Raw genomic sequence first — 22,101 nt, 5'->3', positions numbered from 1 at the left:
TCATGAGCACGTTTTCTCTGTATGTGCATATATATGTATACATGTGTGTATAGATGTACGTATGTATGAATAGACGTTTGCAACGTAGAACTGAGTGAGTAAAACACTTAACTGAACAGTATGTGCAGTGGGGTCTCTTTTTTCTACTTAGTAAAAGCATTCATGTAATGTTTTTATTATGTTTATAATGTTTTAAGTTATGTATGTTTATAAGGTTTTAAGTTATATATGTTTATAATGTTTAAAGTTATATATGTTTATATATAATGTTTATAATGTTTAAGTTATATGTGTTTATAATGTTTTAAGTTATATATGTTTATAATGTTTTAAGTTATATATGTTTGGAAAAAAAATTGGGGGGGGCGCGTGCAGGGCAGTGTCTCACTCTGTCACCTAGGCTGGAGTGCAGTGGCATAGTCACAGCTGACTGCAGCCTCAATCTCACAGGTTCAAGAAATCCCCGTGCCTCAGCCTCTCAGGTAGCTGGGACCACAGGTGTGCACCACCACGCCTGGCCCATGCCTTACTAACTTTTTTTCTTTTTTCTTCTTAGTATGTTTTGAGAAAAGTTCTGACTCTATTGCCCAGGCTTGAGTGAAGTGGCATGATGACGGCTTACTGCAGCCTTGACTTCCCTGGTTCAAGGGATCCTCCTGCCTCAGCCTAGTTAGAACTAAAGACATTCACCACCATGCCCAGCTAATTTTTTTTATTTTTTAGACACAGGGTCTCATTTTGTTACCAAGGCTGTTGGCTTATTTTTTAAAAACTTTTTGTAGAGACAAGGATCTCACTATGTTGCTTAGGCTGGTCTCGAACTCCTGGGTTTGAGCAATCCTCCTGCCTTGGCCTCCCGAAGTGCTGGGATTACAGGCATGAGCCACCACACCTGGTCTGGAAAAAAAAGTCTGCACCAAGATCTTCACAATGGGTATTTTAGGTAGTAGGAGTCTGGATGACTTTGTTTTCTCTTTGCTTAACTTTTCTTTCTTTCTTATAATGAACATGAATTACATGTGCAATTAAAAACATACATAGGCCGGGCGCGGTGGCTCAAGCCTGTAATCCCAGCACTTTGGGAGGCCGAGGCGGGTGGATCACGAGGTCGAGAGATCGAGACCATCCTGGTCAACATGGTGAAACCCCGTCTCTACTAAAAATACAAAAATCAGCTGGGCGTGGTGGCACGTGCCTGTAATCCCAGCTGCTCCGGAGGCTGAGGCAGGAGAATTGCTTGAACCCAGGAGGCGGAGGTTGCGGTGAGCCGAGATCGCGCCATTGCACTCCAGCCTGGGTAACAAGAGCAAAAACTCCGTCTCAAAAAAAAAAAAACATACATAGTTTTTAAAGTAGGCGTCTGGTTTCTTTGATCTTCTTCACCATCACTGCTCTCTCCCTCTTTGCCTTAGATGGTGTTGTGTTGGTGGATCCTGATCTCCTGAAGGGAAAGAAAGGTGAGATAAAACCCCTTGCCTCAGGCTGGGTTCTGGCTGGAGTGGGCTGCTCTCTGGGTGACTCTGAGAAGGAGCATTTACATGGAAGGAGACGGGAAGGCAGAGGCAGTGCTCCTGCACGTGGAACCAGTGTCAGGCCCGTTGACCCACATTCCTGCCTAATTCACTCCACCTAGGTCCTGTTGACACCAGAGCTCACTGGCTCAGCAAAGTCACTGTCCAGGGTGGCAGATAAGTAGATGGTAGACGGAGCCCAGATCTGTGGCTCCATCCCTGTGTGCTCGCCCCTGTGTCATGGACGTTCGTGCTAGGGGTAAACTCAGGGGGGCACCTAGGTGGTTTTATCCAAAAAGGGGGAAATGATGCCTGCTGGGAGGCAGGGGGAGTAAGACCCAGAAGGAATGAACCAGTGTCACGGCGCCCTTGAAGCTTTCTGGCAGTTTTGATGTGTGTGGTAAGTAATTTGTTACTAATAACAGTTGCGTAAACCAAATTAGAACAGATTCCAACTACCCTTGTGATAATGTCACTGACTCAGTTCCATTCTAAATATGCCTTTTTGTGTGTTGCTACTGGCAACGTGAAGGAATTGTTTAGAACTTCGGATGTGCCACTGGAATATGTCCGCTGTGGGGCCGTCAGCACGGAGGGGCATGGCCAAAATGGGGCCCCAAACAGCCCCTCTGTCCTCTCCACCTTCCTCCTGGGTGCCCTGCTCCTCTCTGGACCAGGAGGTGTCTGGTTTGAGCCCCAAAAGCTCATGCCCTTGACCAGAGAAGGGTGCCTGTTCTCAGGGAAAGCCACTGCACAGGACAGCTGTCAACCCAGGTTGTCTCTGGCACCTTCTTCACCCTGACCTTGAATGAGGGGCCAGTGAGTGGGCAGTGTTTCTTCTGAGTCAGCGGCAAGGGGCAGTTACTTTTGGGGCTGACAGGCAAAATTCTCAACCAGCGGCTACCACTCACTTGGAGGGGCCACTTCTGATGTGTTATATTTGAAAAATACACACTTTGTGTCTTTTTTAGAAGGTGTAGTGAACTCCCATACAATTCTTTTTTTTTTTTTTTTTTTGAGATCGAGTCTCACTCTGTTGCCCATGTTGGGGTGCAGTGGTGTGATCTCGGCTCACTGCAACCTCTGCCCCCCGGGCTCTAGCGATTCTCCTGCCTCAGTCTCCTGAGTAGCTGGGATTACAAGTGTGCGCCACCACGCCCAGCTAATTTTTGTGTTTTTAGTAGAGATGGTGTTTCACTATGGTAGCCAGGATGGTCTCGATCTCTTGACCTTGTGGTCCACCAAAGTGCTGGGATTGTAGGTGTGAGCCACGACGCCTGGCTAGAGCTTCCATACAATTCTTTTGGTCCATTAGGCATGCCCTTTAAGTCTATTCCGCAAGTGGAATTTTCAGAAGTGGGGATTTGGAGAATGCTCAGTACATTTCAGAGCAGTGTGAGAAGGAGGCTGAAACTCGAGCCTTCTCAACTTGGATTTCACCTCCCCACGTGGCCTGTGAGCCTTTCTGGCTCCTCGCTCAGCCCACGATTGACTCTGGCACACATCTGCTTTGCTGCCCGGCACTGTTTCCCTCTGCGTCTTAGCTTCTTCCTTCACTCATCCAGACACCCTGCCCTCCGGAACCTGAGAAGCCAGAGCCATCTCAAAGCCTCTGAGGCCACAGAGCTAGGGAATGAAGGGGGTGGGCAGGACGGAGGGGGCCGTGACCTCTGTCTGCAGATTCACACCATCCTGGCAACGCAATGCCATTGGGAGGAAGATGCCTCCCAGTCCTCCAGGATCCCCCGTGAGAGCAGTGAACCCTCACGAAGGGGCTGGTTCTCCAGAGCAGTGTGGAGTACTTGGGTGGCAGGGTTCTCTCCAGTCCCATCCCCTGTCCCCTCCAGATGCTAAAGGTTGCAGACCCATGCCCGCTGCCCACTCCATCGGTGGTAGTGGGTGGCAGGCCGAGGGGCGAAGACCGATCCTGCCTTCATCTCCTTTGCAGTGTACGTCACTCTGACCTGCGCCTTCCGCTATGGCCAGGAGGACATTGACGTGATCGGCCTGTCCTTCCGCAGGGACCTGTACTTCTCCCGGGTCCAGGTGTACCCTCCCGTGGGGGCTGCGAGCACCCCCACAAAACTGCAAGAGAGCCTGCTGAAAAAGCTGGGGAGCAACACGTACCCCTTTCTGCTCACGGTGGGTGACTCCCCGGCCCGGCCCTGCTTCCTTCACCCCCAGCACCTTATCATGTGGATGGGGGCAAAGGGAAGGGAACAGAGGAAGGACGTCACGTCTGCGGGCCTGGAAATTGCACCCTTGAAAGAAATGCTAGATTGCATGGTCTGTGATTGTCTTTTTTTAAGTCCTTGAAAATAGCCTGTCAGCCTTTGAAGACACCCTTTCAACCTACCGTTTACATATTTCCCTTGACCCGACCCCCTAATTACATGAGCACGTGTTACTCCTTTGCTTGCTAAGCTCTAAAAGGAAAGCTCACAGAAGTGCCTCTCGCTGGCCTGGGGAGTTCCAAGCAGGAAAGGGTCCCTTACGAGACAGGAGAGCTTAGTGAAGTAAAGCACCACCTTTTTCCTTGCCCACAGCTTGGGGGCATCACAGGAGATACACCCCTTCATCCCTCTGGAGGCCCGTCTCATCCATTGAGACCTGGCTACCAACGGTGCCAGTGTGCAAACTCTCTGAAGTCTTGGGTGTGAGCTCAGTTGGAGAAGCTACCATCCCCTTTACAAGCATGTTTATTTGTCTTAACAGCATGTACACTTCCAAAGTTACATGGTTCAGCCTTAAAAAGGAATGAGCCATGTGCTACACCAGGGATGAACCTTGAATACATTATACTACATGAAAGGACCCAGACACAAAAAGACAAATACCATATGGTTTCACTTTTAGGAGATACCTGGAGTAATCAGATTCATACAGACAGAGACAGAATACAGCTTCCCACAGGCTAGGGGGATGGAGGATGGGGAGTTGCGGTTTAATGGGAACAGAGCTTCAGACTGGGATGATGAAAAAGTTCTGGTGAGCGATAGTGCTGATTATCGCAGGATTGCATGAATGTACTCAATACCAATGAACTGTACGGTTAAAATAGCTTGAATGGTAGATTTGGTGTTATTCTATGTTTATCAAAACTGTTTTACAAAATCACATTTACAAAAAAGTTATATGGTCCCAGGGGCTCCCATGTACTTGCGCTGAGAGTTTGAAGTGGCGTTACCTTTTAGAGACAATATGTCGATGTGTATTGAAAATCTTAAAAAGTGTGCTTCTCTTTCTAGCAATGCAGCTTATGAAATTAATTGGCTAAAACTGATTTATTTATTTATTTATTTATTTTTTTGAGACGGAGTTTCGCTCTTGTTACCCAGGCTGGAGTGCAATGGCGCGATCTCGGCTCACTGCAACCTCCGCCTCCTGGGTTCAGGCAATTCTCCTGCCTCAGCCTCCTGAGTAGCTAGGATTACAGGCACGAGCCATCATGCCCAGCTAATTTTTTGTATTTTTAGTAGAGACAGGGTTTCACCAAGTTGACCAGGATGGTCTCGATCTCTTGACCTCGTGATCCACCCGCCTCAGCCTCCCAAAGTGCTGGGATTACAGGCTTGAGCCACCACGCCCGGCTAAAACTGATTTATTATAGCATTGTTTATAATAACAAAAAAACTAAAGCCCACTTAAGTAGCCAGCAAAAGGGACTGGCTACATTAAATGTATAGAGAGCCCTAAAAAGGATGATTCAGAACTGTATTTGATGATGTGGAAAAATGGCCACGATGCTTTCTGAAAAAGGCGAGTTAATGATGCGAATAAACAGACTACAGGACATGCCCATCCCTTGGTCCCATTTCTGTAAAATGTCTTCCCACATATACATATCTGTGTGTGTGGCAAGGCAAGGTGGCTCACGCCTGTAATCCCAGCACTTTGGGAGGCTGAGGTGGGTGGATTACTTAAGATCAGGGGTTTGAGACCAGCCTGGGCAACGTGGTGAAACCCCATCTCCGGCAAAAATACAAAAATTAGATGAGCGTGGTGCTGTGTGCCTGTAATCCCAGCTACTTGGGAGACTGAGACATGAGAATTGCTTGAACCCGGGAGACAGAGGTTGTAGTGAGCCAAGATTGTGCCACTGCATTCCAGCCTGGGTGACAGAGTAAGACTCCGTCTCCAAACAAAACATCTATTTATGTGTACAGCAGGAAACTTTGGGAAGGTTATGTTAGCAACGTCTATTTGGGTGTTAAGAGTTTAGGTGAATGTGTTTTTTCTTTTTTCTTGCTTTATTTTCTAATTTTTACATGGTGATTCTATATTACTCATGGAACAGACCCCTCTGAAATAAATGTTTCTTTCCACAGTTTCCTGACTACTTGCCCTGTTCAGTGATGTTGCAGCCAGCTCCACAAGACACAGGGAAGGTTAGTTCAAGAAGAAATGCTATGGGTTTATGGATTTGCTCATTCCTTCAATAGCCTTTTTAAAAACAAAACAACAACAACAACAACAACAAAAAAACACGGGGTTTTACGTTGGGCACGGTGGCTCAAGCCTGTAATCCCAGCACTTTGGAAGGCCGAGGCGGGTGGATCACGAGGTCAAGAGATCGAGACCATCCTGGTCAACATGGTGAAACCCTGTCTCTACTAAAAATACAAAAAAAAAAATTAGCTGGGCATAGTGGCGCGTGCCTGTAACCCCACCTACTCAGGAGGCTGAGGCAGGAGAATTGCCTGAACCCAGGAGGCGGAGGTTGCGGTGAGCCGAGATCGCGCCATGGCACTCCAGCCTGGGTAACAAGAGTGAAATTCTGTCTCAAAAAAAAAAAAAAGAAAAAAGAAAAAAAACAGGGTTTTACTCTGTCGCCCATGCTGGGGGGCAGTGGCGTGATCTGGGCTCACTGCAACCTCTGCTTCCTGGGCTCAAGCAATTCTCCAGCCTCAGCATCTCGAGTAGCTGGGCCTACAGGTGCCACCACGCCCAGCTAGTTTTTGTATTTTTCGTAGAGATGGGGTTTTACCACGTTGACCAGGCTGGTCTCAAACTCCTGATCTCAAGTGATTCGCCTGCCTTGTTCTCCCAAAGTGTTGGGATTGCAGGTGTGAGCCGCCACGCTGACTCCTTCAACAGACTTCTAAAGATAGCTTTTTATCATGGAAAATTTCAAACATACCCAAAAGTAGAGTGATCAGCGTAAAGATCGTCTAGGAACGCATCATTTGTGTTCAGCAATTACTAACCATCAACATCGTTGTGAACAAAATCACAGAGACTCGACCCCCAGGAGTCTCACGCATTAACCGAGGGCCCCAGGCAAGACCCAAATAACAAGTAACGACCTGGCACGTCAGGTGGCCACAGATGCTGTGGAGAGCAAGAGGCTTGTGAGAGACAAGGGGCATATGTGGCAATATGTGTGTTGAGGGTGGTTAAAGAAGGCCTGTAATTAGGCAAAGAGGAAAGCCACAGTCTCCCAGGGGAGAGCCTTCCAGGTAGAGGGTGCACCTCACCTGGTATTCCGGGGGCAGTGAGGAGGCTGCCTGCTGAGTGAGAGGGGCAAGGGATGGAAGGGAAGGTCAAGTGCAGTAGCTCAGGCCTGGCGTCCCAGCATTTTGGGAGGCTGAGGCAAGTGAATCAACCCAGGAGTTCAAGACCAGCCTGGGAAACATGATGAGACCCCATCTCTACGAAAAATACAAAAATTAGCCAGGCTTGGTGGCATGTGCCTGTAGTCCTAGCTACTTGGGAGGCTGAGGTGGGAGGATCACTTGAGCTCTGGAGGCAGAGGCTGCAGTGAACTGTGATCGTGCCACTGCACTGCGTGATAGAGTGAGGTGATAGAGTGAGGCCGTGTCTCAAAAACCAACAAACAAAAAAAGAAAGTGGAAAACTGAGGTCAGAGTGGAAGGGGAGGTGTGGCCAGATCCTGAAGGCCCTTGTAGATGTCATGGAGACTTGGGTTTTTGCCTGAATGAGATGGGAGCCATTGGCAGGCTGTGAATGACAGGTTCTGACTTTCTGAACGGTCCCTATGGCCACGGAGGTTGAGAATGGAGTTGAGTTGGCCAAGCATGTGCTGTGGGGGCTGAGGGTGTGTGAGAGAGGAGTGAACCCGGTGGACGGGGCTCCGGGGGGACAGGAGGAGAGGGAGGTGCCAGGACTCATGGGTTCGGGCCCTGTAAGCCACTGGGATCTGGGATTCCTGAGGAAGGGAGCCACACAGATACAACTGAGGGCAGAGTGGCAGGTTCTGTAACTGGATTATGGGATGGGCAGTGATAGGTGATGACAAGTCAGTGTTTTTATCGTGGGGCATCTGACCCATTAGTGGCTTGTGAAATCAATGTAGTGGATCTGAAATGGCATTTTTTAAAAAATGGAATGTAATGGAACAGAATGGAATATAACGGAACAGAACGTAATGGAATGGGATGGAATAGAACAGGCTGGCCGCAGTGGTTCACGCCTGTAATCCCAGCACTTTGGGAGGCCAAGACAGGCAGATCAGATCATCTGAGGTCGGGAGTTTGAGACCAGCCTGGCCAACGTGGCAAAACCCCGTCTCTACTACAAATACAAAAATTAGTCAGGCATGGTGGCAGGTGCCTGTAATCCCACCTACTCAGGAGGCTGAGGCAGGAGAATTGCTTGAACCCGGGAGGTGGAGATTGCAATGAGCCAAGATTGCGCTCCTGCACTCCAGCCTGGGCAACAAAGCAAGACTCCGCCTCAAAAAAACCCACAAAAATTAGCTAGGCATGGTGGTGCACACCTGTAATCCCAGCTACTCAGGAGACTGAGGTAGGAGAATTGCTCGAATCTGGGAGGTGGGGGTTGCATTGAACTAAGATAGTGCCACTACACTCCAGCCTGAGTGACAGCAAGACCCCATCTCAAAAAAAAGAGAACAAAATGGAAAGGATCGGAAAATCTCAGAATGCGTTACATATGGGGAAGCTGAATATGGTGTCAGGAGAGTTGTTTCATGTGTGTGTCTGTTTACAGGGCTATGTTGTGAATCCAACTTTCAAAACGTCTCAAAGCTACTGTTCCAAGAAAACAGGGTGGGGTATGGGCAGCCAAGACGGGAAAACGAGGTGATTGTAGAAGAGGGGGGCAGAGAACAATGAGGATGCGATTGGTTGTGTTAGATCTTACAGTGCTCTATAAGAGAGACTGCAGATTCAGATTTTTAGGTGAGCTTTCTTGATTTTTACAACACTGTATGGGCCTAACAAAGCACCACCTGTTTCCTCTTCTAAGCGAGGAGAGGTCTTAGCGCAGCTGCAGGGCTTCAGGAAACAGGGTCCGTCCTGGGCCCAGGGAGCTTGAGAGAAGTGCCTGGATGCCTGGGGGCCCTTTGCCCTGGGGCTTGAAAACTACATAGGAATTTGTCAAAGCTATCTATCCTCTCTCTGTGTGTGTGTGTGTGTGTGAGAGAGAAGAGAGAGAGAGAGAGAGAGAGAAAGAGAAGTGTTTCAGAAGGAAGGCACAGCCTATACTTGGGCATGAAAGAGGACAGCTTTTGCAGGAGCAGCATTGAAGGAGGTTGGGGAGGGCAGGTGGCGAGCAGAACAGGCACTAATGTGGCTGAACAATGGCCGGCTAATGGCAGGGAAGGATGCCTATTTATTTTTTCTTTTTCTTTTTTTTTGTGACGGAGTCTCGCTCTGTCACCCAGGCTGGAGTGCAGTGGTGCCTTGGCTCACTGCAACCTCTGCCTCCCGGGCTCGAGCAATTCTCCTGCCTCAGCCTCCAGAGTAGCTAGAATTATAAGTGCCCACCACCGTGCCCAGCTAAATTTTGTATTTTTAGTAGAGATAGGGTTTCATTATGTTGGCCAGGCTGGTCTCAAACTCCTGACCTCGTGATCCACCTGCCTCAGCCTCCCAAAGTGCTGGGATTACAGGTGTGAGCCCCTGCGCCCAGCTGCATATTCATTTTCAACCTAGAGTTTAGGACTTCTATGATTCCCTGGTTGCAGAACCAATAAATCTGTTCCTCATATGTCACATGGACAGAGCTGGGTTCCCGTAATTTTTGCCAGCTCTACTTTCCCTCCTGGCAATGGTGGAGGGCAGGCTGGTGCCCTCCTCTGGCTCCCCAATGCCTGTGAAGGTGCAGAGATGAGGGAAGTTACAGAGGGCTTGCACAGGGGGCCAGGGGCTGGAAATTGGGGGAAGGTCACTGGCAGATGCATTTGTTCAACTCATGCAATGCTTAAGTCTTTTTATTTAGTTAATTTAAAAATTAGGAGATTTCACTCCGAATTCCATGTTCGGCTTCCTTTTAAAAAATTGAGCCAGCCAGACGCGTGGCTCAAGCCTGTAATCCCAGAACTTTGGGAGGCCGAGGCGGGTGGATCACAAGGTCAAGAGATCGAGACCATCCCGGTCAACATAGTGAGACCCTGTCTCTACTAAAAATACAAAAAAAAATTAGCTGGGCATGGTGGCACGTGCCTGTAATCCCAGCTACTCAGGAGGCTGAGGCAGGAGAATTGCCTGAACCCAGGAGGCGGAGGTTGCGGTGAGCCGAGATCGCGCCATTGCACTCCAGCCTGGGTAACAAGAGTGAAACTCTGTCTCAAAAAAAAAAAAAGAAAAAAAAAATTGAACTGGTCAGGCACAGTAGCTCACACCTGTGATCCCAGCACTTTGGGAGACCCAGGTAGGTGGATCATGAGGTCAGGAGTTCGAGACCAGCCTGGCCAACATAGTGAAACCCTGTCTCTACTAAAAATACAAAAATTAGCTGGGCGTGTTGGTGTGCGCCTCTGATCCCAGCCACGCAAGAGGCTGAGGCAGGAGGATTGCTTGAATCTAGGTGGCAGAGGTTGTGGTGAGGCAAGATCATGCCACTGCACTCCAGCCTGGGCAACAGAGGGAAACTCTGTCTTTAAAAATAAAAAAATCAAGCTGCCAGCACTGGGTGCCCTTGCTGCCTGGCCACGTGAGGCTGCCGCTGAACAGCAGGTGACCTGGGGGTCAGGGTTTCCATACCCTATCAGGGCATTCCTGGACCCCCATGCTGGCCCTGTGAGTGCCTGTTCCTCTGGCTCCTGCTGTAGGCAGAAGTCAGTAACGTTCACGGGGACACAGCTGGGGACACCTAAGTGTGCAAAGTGGCAGGAGGCAAGGACAGCCAGGCTGCGAGGGACTCTCCACAGCAGTAGGAGGTTCACGGGGCAGGTGGATCCCCTCTCTCTGGGGGCTTTGGGCCAATGGCACCCTCCCCGTGCTACTGTCATTGTTTCACTGTTAGTACGCTCCCAAATCCCTAAATGGTCCCGCCCTGGATAGGACATGGCCAAGACAAAAAGACAGTGCCACATCATGTGGCCTGCGGGAGGTGTGGCCCCCTGGCCCGGCACCCAGGGACGGAGGCGCTTCTCACTGCCTGTCTGCTCTCTCTCCCCAACAGTCCTGTGGGGTTGACTTCGAGGTCAAAGCATTTGCCACAGACAGTGCCGATACCGAAGAGGACAAAATCCCCAAGAAGTAAGAGCGTGGCTGCGGAATAGGTGGGGTGCAGGTGGAGAGAATGGACCGCCCCCACCTTGTCTCTGTGGGACAGAACTCTTCCCACAGGGCTGGCATGGCTGGGGTACCATCTGCGTGTGGGGTAGAGGTCAAAGGTTGATCATTTTGGGAGAAAATAAAAAAACAAGAAAATGACAGGGAAGGGCCGGGCGCGGTGGCTCAAGCCTGTAATCCCAGCATTTTGGGAGGCCGAGGCGGGTGGATCACGAGGTCGAAAGATCGAGACCATCCTGGTCAACATGGTGAAACCCCGTCTCTACTAAAAATACAAAAAACTAGCTGGGCGTGGTGGTGCGTGCCTGTAATCCCAGCTACTCAGGAGGCTGAGGCAGGAGAATTGCCTGAGCCCAGGAGGCGGAGGTTGCGGTGAGCCGAGATCGCGCCATTGCACTCCAGCCTGGGTAACAAGAGCGAAACTCCGTCTCAAAAAAAAAAAAAAAAAGAAAAGAAAATGACAGGGAAGGTAGCAACCTCCAGGGTTCATGCAAGCCCCTAAAAGCTTCCAGGTTTCCCTCCTTTTTTTTTTTGGTTTCTTTGTGTGCGTGTGTGTGGTAAAATGTACACAACATGAAGTTTGCCATTTTAACCATTTTTTTTCTGAAATTTTATTTCTTCTAAAAGGTATTTTTTGTTTTGTTTTGTTTTTGTTTTCGTTTTTGTTTTTTAGATGGAGTCTCACTGTGTTACCCAGGCTGGAGTGCAGTGGTGCGATCTCAAGTCACTGCAACCTCTGCCTCCCAGGTTCAAGCGATTCTCCTGCCTCAGCCTCCCAAGTAGCTGAGATTACAGGCATCCCCACCACACCCAGCTAATTTTTTTTTTTTTTTTTTTTTTTTTTTTTTTTTTTTTTTTGAGACAGAGTTTCGCTTTTGTTACCCAGGCTGGAGTGCAATGGTGCGATCTCGGCTCACCGCAACCTCCACCTCCTGGGTTCAGGCAATTCTCCTGCCTCAGCCTCCCGAGTAGCTGGGATTACAGGCACGCGCCACCATGCCCAGCTGATTTTTTGTATTTTTAGTTGAGACGGGGTTTCACCATGTTGACCAGGATGGTCTCGATCTCTTGACCTTGTGATCCACCCACCTTGGCCTCCCAAAGTGCTGGGATTACAGGCGTGAGCCACCGTGCCCGGCCCTAATTTTTGTATTTTTAGTAGAGATAGTATTTCACCATGTTGGCCAGGATGGTCTTGAACTCCTGACCTCAAGTGATCCACCTGTCCCGGCCTTCCAATGTGATGGGATTATAGGCGTGAGCCACTGCGCCCAGCCCATTTTAACCACTTTTAAATGTACCATTCAGTGGCTTAAGTACATTCTGAGTGTTGTGTAGCCGTGACCGATGTCTATACCCAAAAATTACCCATTGCCCCAAGCAGGAACTCTACAGCCATTAAGCCTACCCCCAGTCCCTCCCGTCCTCCCAGACCCTGGTACTGCTTTCTTTTTTTACATAAACAAGATTTCTGCCTGGCCTCCACACTGTCCCCTCATGCCCCACGTACACATCTCTGGAGGCTCGGGATAGTCCGCTGTAGTCGTGGAGCTCGCATGTATATGGCGGCTGTTCCATGAGGCCCTTGACGCCCTCACATCTCAGCCTGGCTGAGAGAGGCAGAGCCGGGAACCCATGGAGCCTAAGAGGCTAAGCTTGGCCCTCAGGACATTGCCTGGCCCCCACATCCCACAAGCTATGGGATCCCAGGGAAAGGATCTGGAACCAGACCCCCAGGCTCTCCTGCCATCGGGGCTGCCTCAGGCTCTGACCAGCATGCCTGCCCTCCTCCCGTCCACCCTGTCTTCATGGGGAGTGTTCCTGGAGCATCCCCGTGTGATGTGGGGACAGAACAGAGGTCTCCCTGAAGCTGTCTGGGTGTGAATGTCTTGCTTGTCTGTACTGTTCCCTGCAGGAGCTCCGTGCGATTGCTGATCCGCAAAGTACAGCATGCCCCACTTGAGATGGGTCCCCAGCCCCGAGCCGAGGCGGCCTGGCAGTTCTTCATGTCTGACAAGCCCCTCCACCTTGCCGTCTCTCTCGGCAAAGAGGTAACCAGCTCCCATCGCTAGTCCCCCCAGGGCAGCCAGCCTCGGGGAAGCCCCACACGCCTCTCTCCACCAGCCCCAGACCCTAACTACATGGGGGCCTTGCAAGGAAGCTTGTTTCTAGGATAGTTAAAGCACCAACATGTGTAAGTTGTGGGCCTGTTTTCACAGCCTGGAGCTGGTCACCATGGTCCTTAGAGAGGGTGGAACTGGCTTTCATTCTACCCATTGGCTGTCCCGAGGGACTGCAGAAGGAAGGGGCGGTGTCTTCCACATGTCTGCCCCAGCCATCTTTGCCCTCTCCACCCCATGGGCCTCGTTCACCAATGGAACATCAGTAGCTGTGGTATCCCAAATTCTTTACTTCCTGGGAAATTTAAGTTTCGTAGAAACCACGTGGGACGGTGGTGTCTGCGAGATCATCTCTTTGGGGTGTCATGGTGGGAAAAGGTGGGAGCTGCTGGCCGAGGCTGACTCTGATTCCTCTAGTCAGCAGTCAGCGTATGTGCACTGTGTGTATGTACAGTGTGCGGGTGTGCCCATCGGGGCTGAGTACACGGGCTCTGCTGGGTGGCACACCAGCACTTGGCTCTCCCAGTGGTTTCCTTTCACTTCACTCGTCCTGCCCCCAGAACCCCCTGACCCCTGGCCTCCTCTGATGTGACTGACGTTCAGAACTCCGTTCCCCTCCCCAGCTTCCCACCGGTGGGCAGAATGTGTTTCAGGCCCTTCCTCAGAAGAAACGAATGACTGTCACTTCATCTGCCTTAAATCCCCTTGCTTTTATTCTAGTGAAAGGGATTGAGATGAATCTAGAAAGCTGTGAGATTAAAGACACCACCACAGCTATTCTCTTCTTCTGACCTGTCTGCTGACTTTTCCAGATCTATTTCCATGGGGAGCCCATCCCTGTGACCGTGACTGTCACCAACAACACGGAGAAGACAGTGAAGAAGATTAAAGCATTCGGTAGGACCTTCTTCTCAAAAGTAGAGGGCAGAGTCTCCTAGAATTTCTGATCCTGTTTCCTGAGGGGTTGCTTCTCTGGTCTGATAAGGCCCTTCTGGGTCCTTGGAACTGTCTCTGCTATGATAGGCAGCAGGACTGCAGAGGGAGAAAGACCTTCCCTGTTTTCTCATTCAACTTCCTGCCCACTTAGACTGGCTCTTGTCGTGGAACAAAATTCCTGACAAGTGATCTCTTTCCATGGTCATGCCTTCCTGCAGGGGCCCAACAGTCATCATTGTCGTGGACAGGTGCCACACAGTGTTGTGGGTCAGGCCTAATTTGTGGGCTCATGCTGTGGGCTCTGCAGTCCTAGCTGGCATCCTCAGCAGGGGCTCCTCACCTGTCTTCTAAGGCTTTGTGCGGCTCTAAGGAGAGGTTCCATGTGGAAGCGCTTTGTAAATGGTGAAGTGTGACTGTCTCACCTCCAGTGGCCATCATGTCTGGCCGACCTTGCCATATCCTGCAGGGAAGGCGCCTCCTGCCTGCTGTTCCCACATGCTTCCTCAGCTCAAAGGGCATCAAAGCACAGGGATCTTAGCTGATGGTCTTACATGGCTCTTTCATGAGAAAGACATGATGAAATGACCTGTGAGGGTAACCTCTAAGTTCAATTTTTAACTCAAACATTCGATGACCAAGACAGTTAGACTTACACATCTTGGGTTGACAAACTGTCCAGGTAGTCCAGGACTGAGGACGTGGAGCTTCCAGTCCTAAAATGGGCTATCCCAGGCAAGCCAGGATAAGCAGTGGGCCTGGGTGTTATATACCACTTTTCTCTTTCCCTGTGAGTCCATCATAGATGAGGTTCAGAAATTCTGATATGCGCCGGGTGCGGTGGCTCACACCTGTAATCCCAGCACTCTGGGAGGCCGAGGCAGGCAGATCATCTGAAGTCAGGAGTTCGAGATCAGCCTGGCCAACATGAAGACAGGTTCGAGAAACCCTGTCTCTACTAAAAGTACAAAAATTAGCCGGGCATGGTGGCAGGTGCCTGTAATCCCAGCTACTCAGGAGGCGGAGGCAGGAGAATTGCTTGAACCCGGGAGGCAGAGGTGGCAGTGAGCCAAGATGGCACAATTGCACTCCAGCCTGGGCAACAAGAGTGAGACTCCATCTCAAAAATAAAAAATAAAGTGCAGTCTTGAAGCCGAGGGCTGAGAAAGCCAAGCCTGGGAAGTGGAGGGAAACCATCATCAGGGAGGCAGCGAGAGCAGTGTGTCCCCTGGGAGGCCGCAGGGTGCACGAATGGCAGCGGCGGGGGTGGGGGACCAGCACTGACCCCCGATTCCCGTCTTCCTTTGCAGTGGAACAGGTGGCCAATGTGGTTCTCTACTCGAGTGATTATTACGTCAAGCCCGTGGCCATGGAGGAAGCACAGTGAGTAGCTTGTTGGGTTTCCGTTTCCTGGGTGGCTCAGCCCTCTGTGTCACGTTCCTCACCGTTTATTGCTGAAGAGGGAACTAGAATGTTCAGCTAGCCCGCCAGCCTTCCACTTCCTTCCTCTTTCTCCCTTCGAGGGCTGCACAGAAAGTTAGCATCTCAGCTCTGCGTCTAACACACCCCTCTGTGCCTGTCTCACGGGAGTGCTGAGGATTAATCCAAGCTAAAGAATGACGCAGAGGAGGAAATAAAGACGGAGATGTCACCATGGGATCCGCTGGCCTTTTCTGTTTATCCTTGGAATGAATTGTTAGGAATTTGATACTATCCCCACCTTCCAGAAGATGGTCAAATAAACTGTCAACCCAGGCTGGGGTTCCCTATCTTTGATCTCAAATTGAAAATCTGATACCAGTGACAGCTGGGTTAGAATGTACCCATTCTTAGCTGGTTGTTGTGAGTGACTTTTGCCCCTTTGTCAGAAGCAAAAAGAAATGAGAATCCTGCCATGGTCCCTTCATGCTGGCCTGAGAGACGTGCTCAGCTTTGCTGTGTGCCACAACGTCAAACAGACTCATTCAATACATGGCTTGAGGTGGGGGGCGATGACCCCCTGTGCCCCACTTCCAGCCCCGCAAGAGGACAGCTTGAGCAGGTCTTTCCTCTTTGCCTTGCTGGCGTGTTCTAAGCAACATTGTATGTAAAAAATATTAGCACGGTTAGGGGAAGGTTAGGGTAGGGGAGTGATGAAAGACAAACTGATTCTTTTTTTTTTTTTGAGACGGAGTTTCCGCTCTTGTTGCCCAGGCTGGAGTGCAATGGCGCGATCTCGGCTCACCGCAACCTCCGCCTCCCGGGTTCAGGCAATTCTCCTGCCTCAGCCTCCTGAGTAGCTGGGACTACAGGCACCCGCCACCACGCCCAGCTAATTTTTTTTGTATTTTTAGTAGAGGGGGGGTTTCACCATCTTGACCAGGATGGTCTCGATCTCCACCCACCTCGGCCTCCCAAAGTGCTGGGATTACAGGCTTGAGCCACCGCGCCCGGCGACAAACTGATTCTTTAAGGTAATATAAGGTAATAGATGTATATTTTTTTGAGATGGAGCCTTATTCTGTTGCCCAGGCTGGAGTGCAGTGGTGACGTCTCGGCTCACTGCAACCTCCACCTCCCAGGTTCAAGCCATTCTCTTGCCTCAGCCTCCCAAGTAGCTGGGATTACAGGCACCTGTTACCATGCCTGGCTAATTTTGTATTTTTAGTAGAGACTGGGTTTCACCTGTTGGTCAGGCTGGTCTCAAACGCCTCATCTCAGGTGATCCACCTGCCTCAGCCTCCAAAAGTGCTGGAATTACAGGTATGAGCCACCGCACCTGGCCTATATGGTAATGTTTAACAAGCAACTTTAGGAGAAAATATTACTGTTACTCAAAACAGATTCAACCTTAAGTTGAAACATAGGTCTATGAGGGAGAAAACTGGAAAGAACTGCCACCCATTATCTCCTCTCGGCCACGCCTGGGCTCTGTTCAGCCTTTAGGGCATCCTCGCACATCCCTGTGCCCTGGGGGTCTTGGGCCCGGTTCCTCTTTGCACATATGCTCAGCAACAAGGGAGCAAAGGGGCCTGGCCGAGTTTTCCCCTAATATATATTCCATCACTTGGCCCTCTTTCATTTCTTCTCCTTCTTTTTTTTTTTTTTTAATTATTCTGTTACCTCCAGTGACGTGTATAAGCAAACTTGGTCCTCTTTCAAAGTGTTGGGTGCATTTGGGGGTCAATGATACCCAGGAAACTGGAAAGCATCTCAAAGGCCCCCAAAGGCTGGAGGAGCCTGGGAGCTGGACTGGACACCTGATGAGTGTCAGGCTGGAGGCCACTACTGACAAAGCTGCAGAGCAGGGACCATCGTCCCTGAGCCCAGTGGCTCCTGGGGCTTTGGTGGGCAGGCTTCCATGGATCCAGGTTAGACCTGACTCCCAAGCTGTCCCCACCATCCAAACCCACATCCTGAAGCTCTGGGAAGTGGCCCCAGGGCCTTGGCATAGTCCTTTGGCAAGCTCTGCACAAGAGAAAAGGCCATCCTCTGAGCCAACTCTTCCCATTTCAGTCATCTTCACAATGCTGTTTCTGCTTTTCTCAATGCCCAAATTATGCTCATAAGGAGAGGTTCCACCAGGACCCAGATGGGAGAATGTGGCCACCTTGGGCTCTGGCAGATTTTTGTGAAGAGCTTCCAGGATACGGGACGGCTGCTTTTACCTATCCAGAGTAACTTGATTAGGGAGGGGAATCCTTTCCCGGAGAGGCAGTTCAGACTTCTAGCTGTCTCAGAACAGCCTTAGAATGGTCCTGATGCTAGCCACACCCCACCTGCTTCTGGCCAGGCATGGGATGAGGGCGTGCTTCTGGCACGAATGGGCTCTGTCGTCCGAGAGTGTGCAGCCATATGACCGTGGGCACACTTCCTGTCTGGAAAACGGGGATCTTGGGAGAACTTTCTTGGTATGGGGTTGATGAGGGTAAGGTGGGAGTGTTTGAGGACAGGCCTTAGCACCAGGCCTGGCACACAGCACGCACGTGAACGGAAGAGCCAACTCTTCAGCGTCAGAAGCTGCTTCATGGTCCTGGCCATGCTGCCATGTGTCTGCCTGGAGAAATACATGCTGCTGTGTCCCCAGCTTGATCCCAGACCCACCCGTTGGCACAGGGTCCCTGCCATCTGTCAGATGTTGAGAAATCTACAGCCTGACTAATGATGAAGAAGATCCAGTAGAGAAAAAGCATGTGCTGCTTTAGACCCAAGCTAGTCGGTCTGTGTCAGCCACAAATTGTGGGTCGCTGCATTGCCCCTCTAGACAACTTACCACACAGTCACACTGTGACCCCCTTATAGGGACAGTTTTTGGTAACAAGAGGCTTCCTGGCCCTGGCTTGTTGCTGACACTAACCAGAAGGTTTTGCAGGCCACCGGATGGTTCACAGAGTCTCAGGAGGAAACTGTGGTCTCTGACTCTCAAGCCAGTTGGTCTCATTGACTCCATAGAACATTCTAGAAATTCGGCAATTTAGAATAGGCTGAGTTGCTTGAAGAAATATCCTCCTGTTGCTGCCAGCCCACCCTGAGATTTCACAAGCACTGTTCTGCCTCTCAAAAGGCAAGTTCTGATCTTCCCAGGAGGTCCATCAGGGATGTTGATCCTGGAAAATGCCTAATGGCACATAGGGGCTCATGGGGCCCATGGCAGCTCTTTTGATTATAAATCTCCTCTGTTCTTCCTCTAGAGAGAAAGTGCCACCAAACAGCAGTTTGACCAAGACGCTGACGCTGCTGCCCTTGCTGGCTAACAACCGAGAAAGGAGAGGTATTGCCCTGGATGGGAAGATCAAGCACGAGGACACGAACCTTGCCTCTAGCACCATGTGAGTAGTCCCGGAGGCTCAGGGAATACGCGTTGGCAGCGCGGGCCAGCGCCGGTCTGCTCCCCTTCACGTCCCCTTGCTGCGCTCACAGGCACGCACATGCAGCATGGGGGTCTGGTGTGTGCAGTACAGAGTGCACACGCACATCCTGAAGCTGGGGTCCAAACAAGGATTCCACTCTCACCCCTGGTGTGATGTGAGGGTCGCACTGTGGGCCCTGGAGACAGCTGTGCGCTAATCCCAGCTCTGCTGCTGACCCTGGGAAAGTGCCTTGAGTTCCCCTAGAACCTCAGTTTTCCTGTCTGTAAAGTGGGAGTGATAATAGTTCAAGTCTCACAGAGTGGCTATGAGGATTCAGTGAGACAATCCATGTAAAGCGTGGGGCCTGACAGACAGTGAGTGCTCTAGGAATGTCAGCTACTGCTTTCTGAAGCATAGCTAGCCGGTGTAATGCCCTAAGCACGTAAACTGAGTAATGCTCGTGGCTGTATTCATTCATTCACTCACTCAGTCATTCATCTGTGTCCATCAGGAAATGCGCAGAACAGGAGGTCCTAATCCCTTTAGGTATCCACTGAATTTAAATGATATTAAGTACTGATCTGCTGACCCTGACTCAAAGGACCACTGGCTGAATCTGGGCAGCAGATCTAGCAAAGGCTGTACAGTGAAGTTCCAAAGTCAGCGTCTACCATCCTTCCGAGCCATGTTTTTGGGCTTCCCTTCCCGGGAGTGTGTCTGTTGGTGAACTCTGAGAGTTTTGGGTTGGAGCCAAAACCCAGGCTCAAGGCCCACTCACTGCCACCTCCCCACGTGATGTGCTGGGGGTTCCCTCTGCGGCCCCGGTGGACCACCTCCAAGATGATGCCAATAGCCAGGAGGCTGGGGTGTTTGACCTCATGACCCTGACGCTCAGGAGCTAACACTCTCTGAGACCAAGAGTGAGGAACAGTGAACAATTAGCAGACAGCAGGTGGGAGTCAGAGGATTTTTCTGAGGATAATTGGCCAAGTTGTTGTGTTAGATTCTAGAGCACATTTGTGAAGCTCTGGGAGAGAGAATGTCAGGGAAGCTGAGGGCCTAGATCAACGTATTCGAAGGCATAGGAATTATATGAATGATGATGGCGCCCCATACTGCGGGAATGTTCCATTGTGTGTGGACTAGTTTCTAAACATGTTCAACTCTCCACCCCTCTGTGAGGAACATGTTTTTATATGCGTTTTATGGATAAGGAAATTGAGCTTGAGCCAGAATGAAAGACTATCCAAGGACACCGAATCAGTTGATAGCAGAGCAAAGTCCACTCCACAGCAAATCTCCCAGCTCAGGAAGCTGCCAAGGGACAAAGATTGCAGGGTGTCCTCAGGCATGTGGCAGAGCGTGTTCCGTTCGCCAGCTGCTCAGCCCCATTCAGTGCAAGGTAGAGTGAATCCCAGCCGGGGGCAGTGGCTCACACCTGTGATCCTAGCACTTTGGAAGGTCAAGGCGGGCAGATTGCTTGAACCTAGGAGTTTGAGACCAGCCTAGGCAACATGGTGAAACCCCTTCTTCACAAAAAATTAAAACATTAGCCGGGCATGGTGGCACGTGCCTGTAGTCCCAGCTATTTGAGAAGCTGAGATGCGAGGATTGCTTTAGCCCAAGAGGTTGAGGCTCCAGTGACCTATTATTGTGCCATTGCACTCTAGTCTGGGCAATAAAATGAGACCCTGTCTCAAAAATAAAAAAAAAAAAAAAAAAGAAGTCAATCCCAGCAGTAGTGGCATCTCAAACTTGTGCCCCTTTTTTCCCTTTGGAGGCATCCTCTCTTCATCAAGTCCTTGGCCACATTCTGCAAGTCCAGATAAAGATATCCTGTCCTCTTTTTTAAAAATTATTTTTATATTTTTTGAGACAAGATCTCACTCTGTCACCCAGGCTGGAGTGCAGTGGCGTGATCTTGGCTCACTGCAACCTCTGCTTCCTGGGTTCAATCAATTCTCCTGGCTCAGCCTCCTGAGTAGCTGGGATTAGAGGCTTCCGCTACCACACCTGGCAAATTTTGTACTTTTAGTAGAGATGGAGTTTCGCCATGTTGTCCAGGCTGGTTTCGAACTTCCTGAACTCAAGCGATCTGCCTGCCTCAGTCTCCCAACGTGCTGGGATTAAAGGGGTGAGCCACCACACCTGGCTATTCTGTCCTCTTTTTTTTTTTTTTTTCTGAGACAAAGTTGCGTGCTTGTTGCCCAGGCTGGAGTGTAATGGCACGATCTCGGCTCACTGCAACCTCCACCTTCCGGGTTCAAGTGATTCTCCTGCCTCAGCCTCCCAAGTAGCTGGGATTGCAGGCATATGCTATCACATCCAGCTAATTTTGTATTTTTAGTGGAGATGGGGTTTCTCCATATTGGTCAGGCTGGTCTTGAACTCCCAACCTCAAGTGATCTGCTCTGCTCAGCCTCCAAAGTGCTGGGATTAAAGGTGTGAGCCACCATGCCCGACTATTCTGTCCTCTTTTAAAGGAGCTCCAGATACCAGTGAGCCAAAGGAGCTCTCTGGGGAGCACTGTGGCCTGGAAACATGTGCCCGAGACACCTCCTCTCAGAGGCTTCCGGGTTGATGTCGCTTCCAGGCTCGGCACCTGCTGGCCACCACCCCAACTCCTTTTCCAGAGCTGTTCCACTCTCCCCTGCCTTCTGCCTATAGTCTTCAGATTTCTTGGGCCTGTTTTCTACCATTATTCACATGATTTTTGTTAGCATTTCATGATTTTTTTCATACCTTAATTTCTGTTATTGGACGTCCTGGTATACTCATGTCTTATGCTTTGGATCACACATGCTAAGCATCTGCGTTGAAATGCCCAGCATGGTGCCTGCCAGATAGTAGGACTTCAGTACCTATTCGTGGGATCTGGAATGATGTTTCTGTCAAGGAACGTCACATTGCACTGTCTTTGGGGACATGTCTGAGGCTGTCACACATCCCGCTCATTCCCTTAAACACTGACAGCTCTCACTCGGTGCCAGGTCTGATGCTGGGTGCTGGGGACACAAGGCTGGATATCTTGGAAGGCAGGAGAAAAGGAGGGGGCATTCTGGAGCTGGGTTGTGTTGGCAAGTCTGATGCGGGGGCGCTGTGACACAGTTGGGGATGAAGTAGCAAAGCCAGGTGGGGGCAGCTCATGGGTGGCTTCTGAGGCTGAAACTGCAGGTGGCTACGGAGCTCAGAGAAAGGGCCTGGC

The 22,101-nt window shown here is 50.4% G+C and overlaps 1 protein-coding gene across 1 annotated transcript in view; it reads left to right on the top strand.

Moving 5' to 3' along the window:
- SAG (S-antigen visual arrestin) overlaps positions 1-22,101 on the top strand; it is a 42,402-nt gene that overhangs the window by 10,318 nt on the left and 9,983 nt on the right. Inside the window, exons 4-11 of the mRNA XM_039469905.1 lie at positions 1,413-1,457; positions 3,460-3,653; positions 5,840-5,899; positions 10,902-10,978; positions 12,930-13,065; positions 13,947-14,031; positions 15,378-15,450; positions 18,738-18,875. Of these exons, the coding sequence (XP_039325839.1) occupies positions 1,413-1,457; positions 3,460-3,653; positions 5,840-5,899; positions 10,902-10,978; positions 12,930-13,065; positions 13,947-14,031; positions 15,378-15,450; positions 18,738-18,875 (808 nt within the window). The remainder of the gene's footprint in view (positions 1-1,412; positions 1,458-3,459; positions 3,654-5,839; positions 5,900-10,901; positions 10,979-12,929; positions 13,066-13,946; positions 14,032-15,377; positions 15,451-18,737; positions 18,876-22,101) is intronic.

The sequence above is a fragment of the Saimiri boliviensis genome, chromosome 5, assembly GCF_048565385.1.
Source record: "Saimiri boliviensis isolate mSaiBol1 chromosome 5, mSaiBol1.pri, whole genome shotgun sequence".
In the NCBI taxonomy this organism is placed as follows: Eukaryota; Metazoa; Chordata; class Mammalia; order Primates; family Cebidae; genus Saimiri; species Saimiri boliviensis.
Note: the sequence above shows the minus strand (reverse complement) of the source record. Positions and strands in the feature narration are given on the sequence as shown.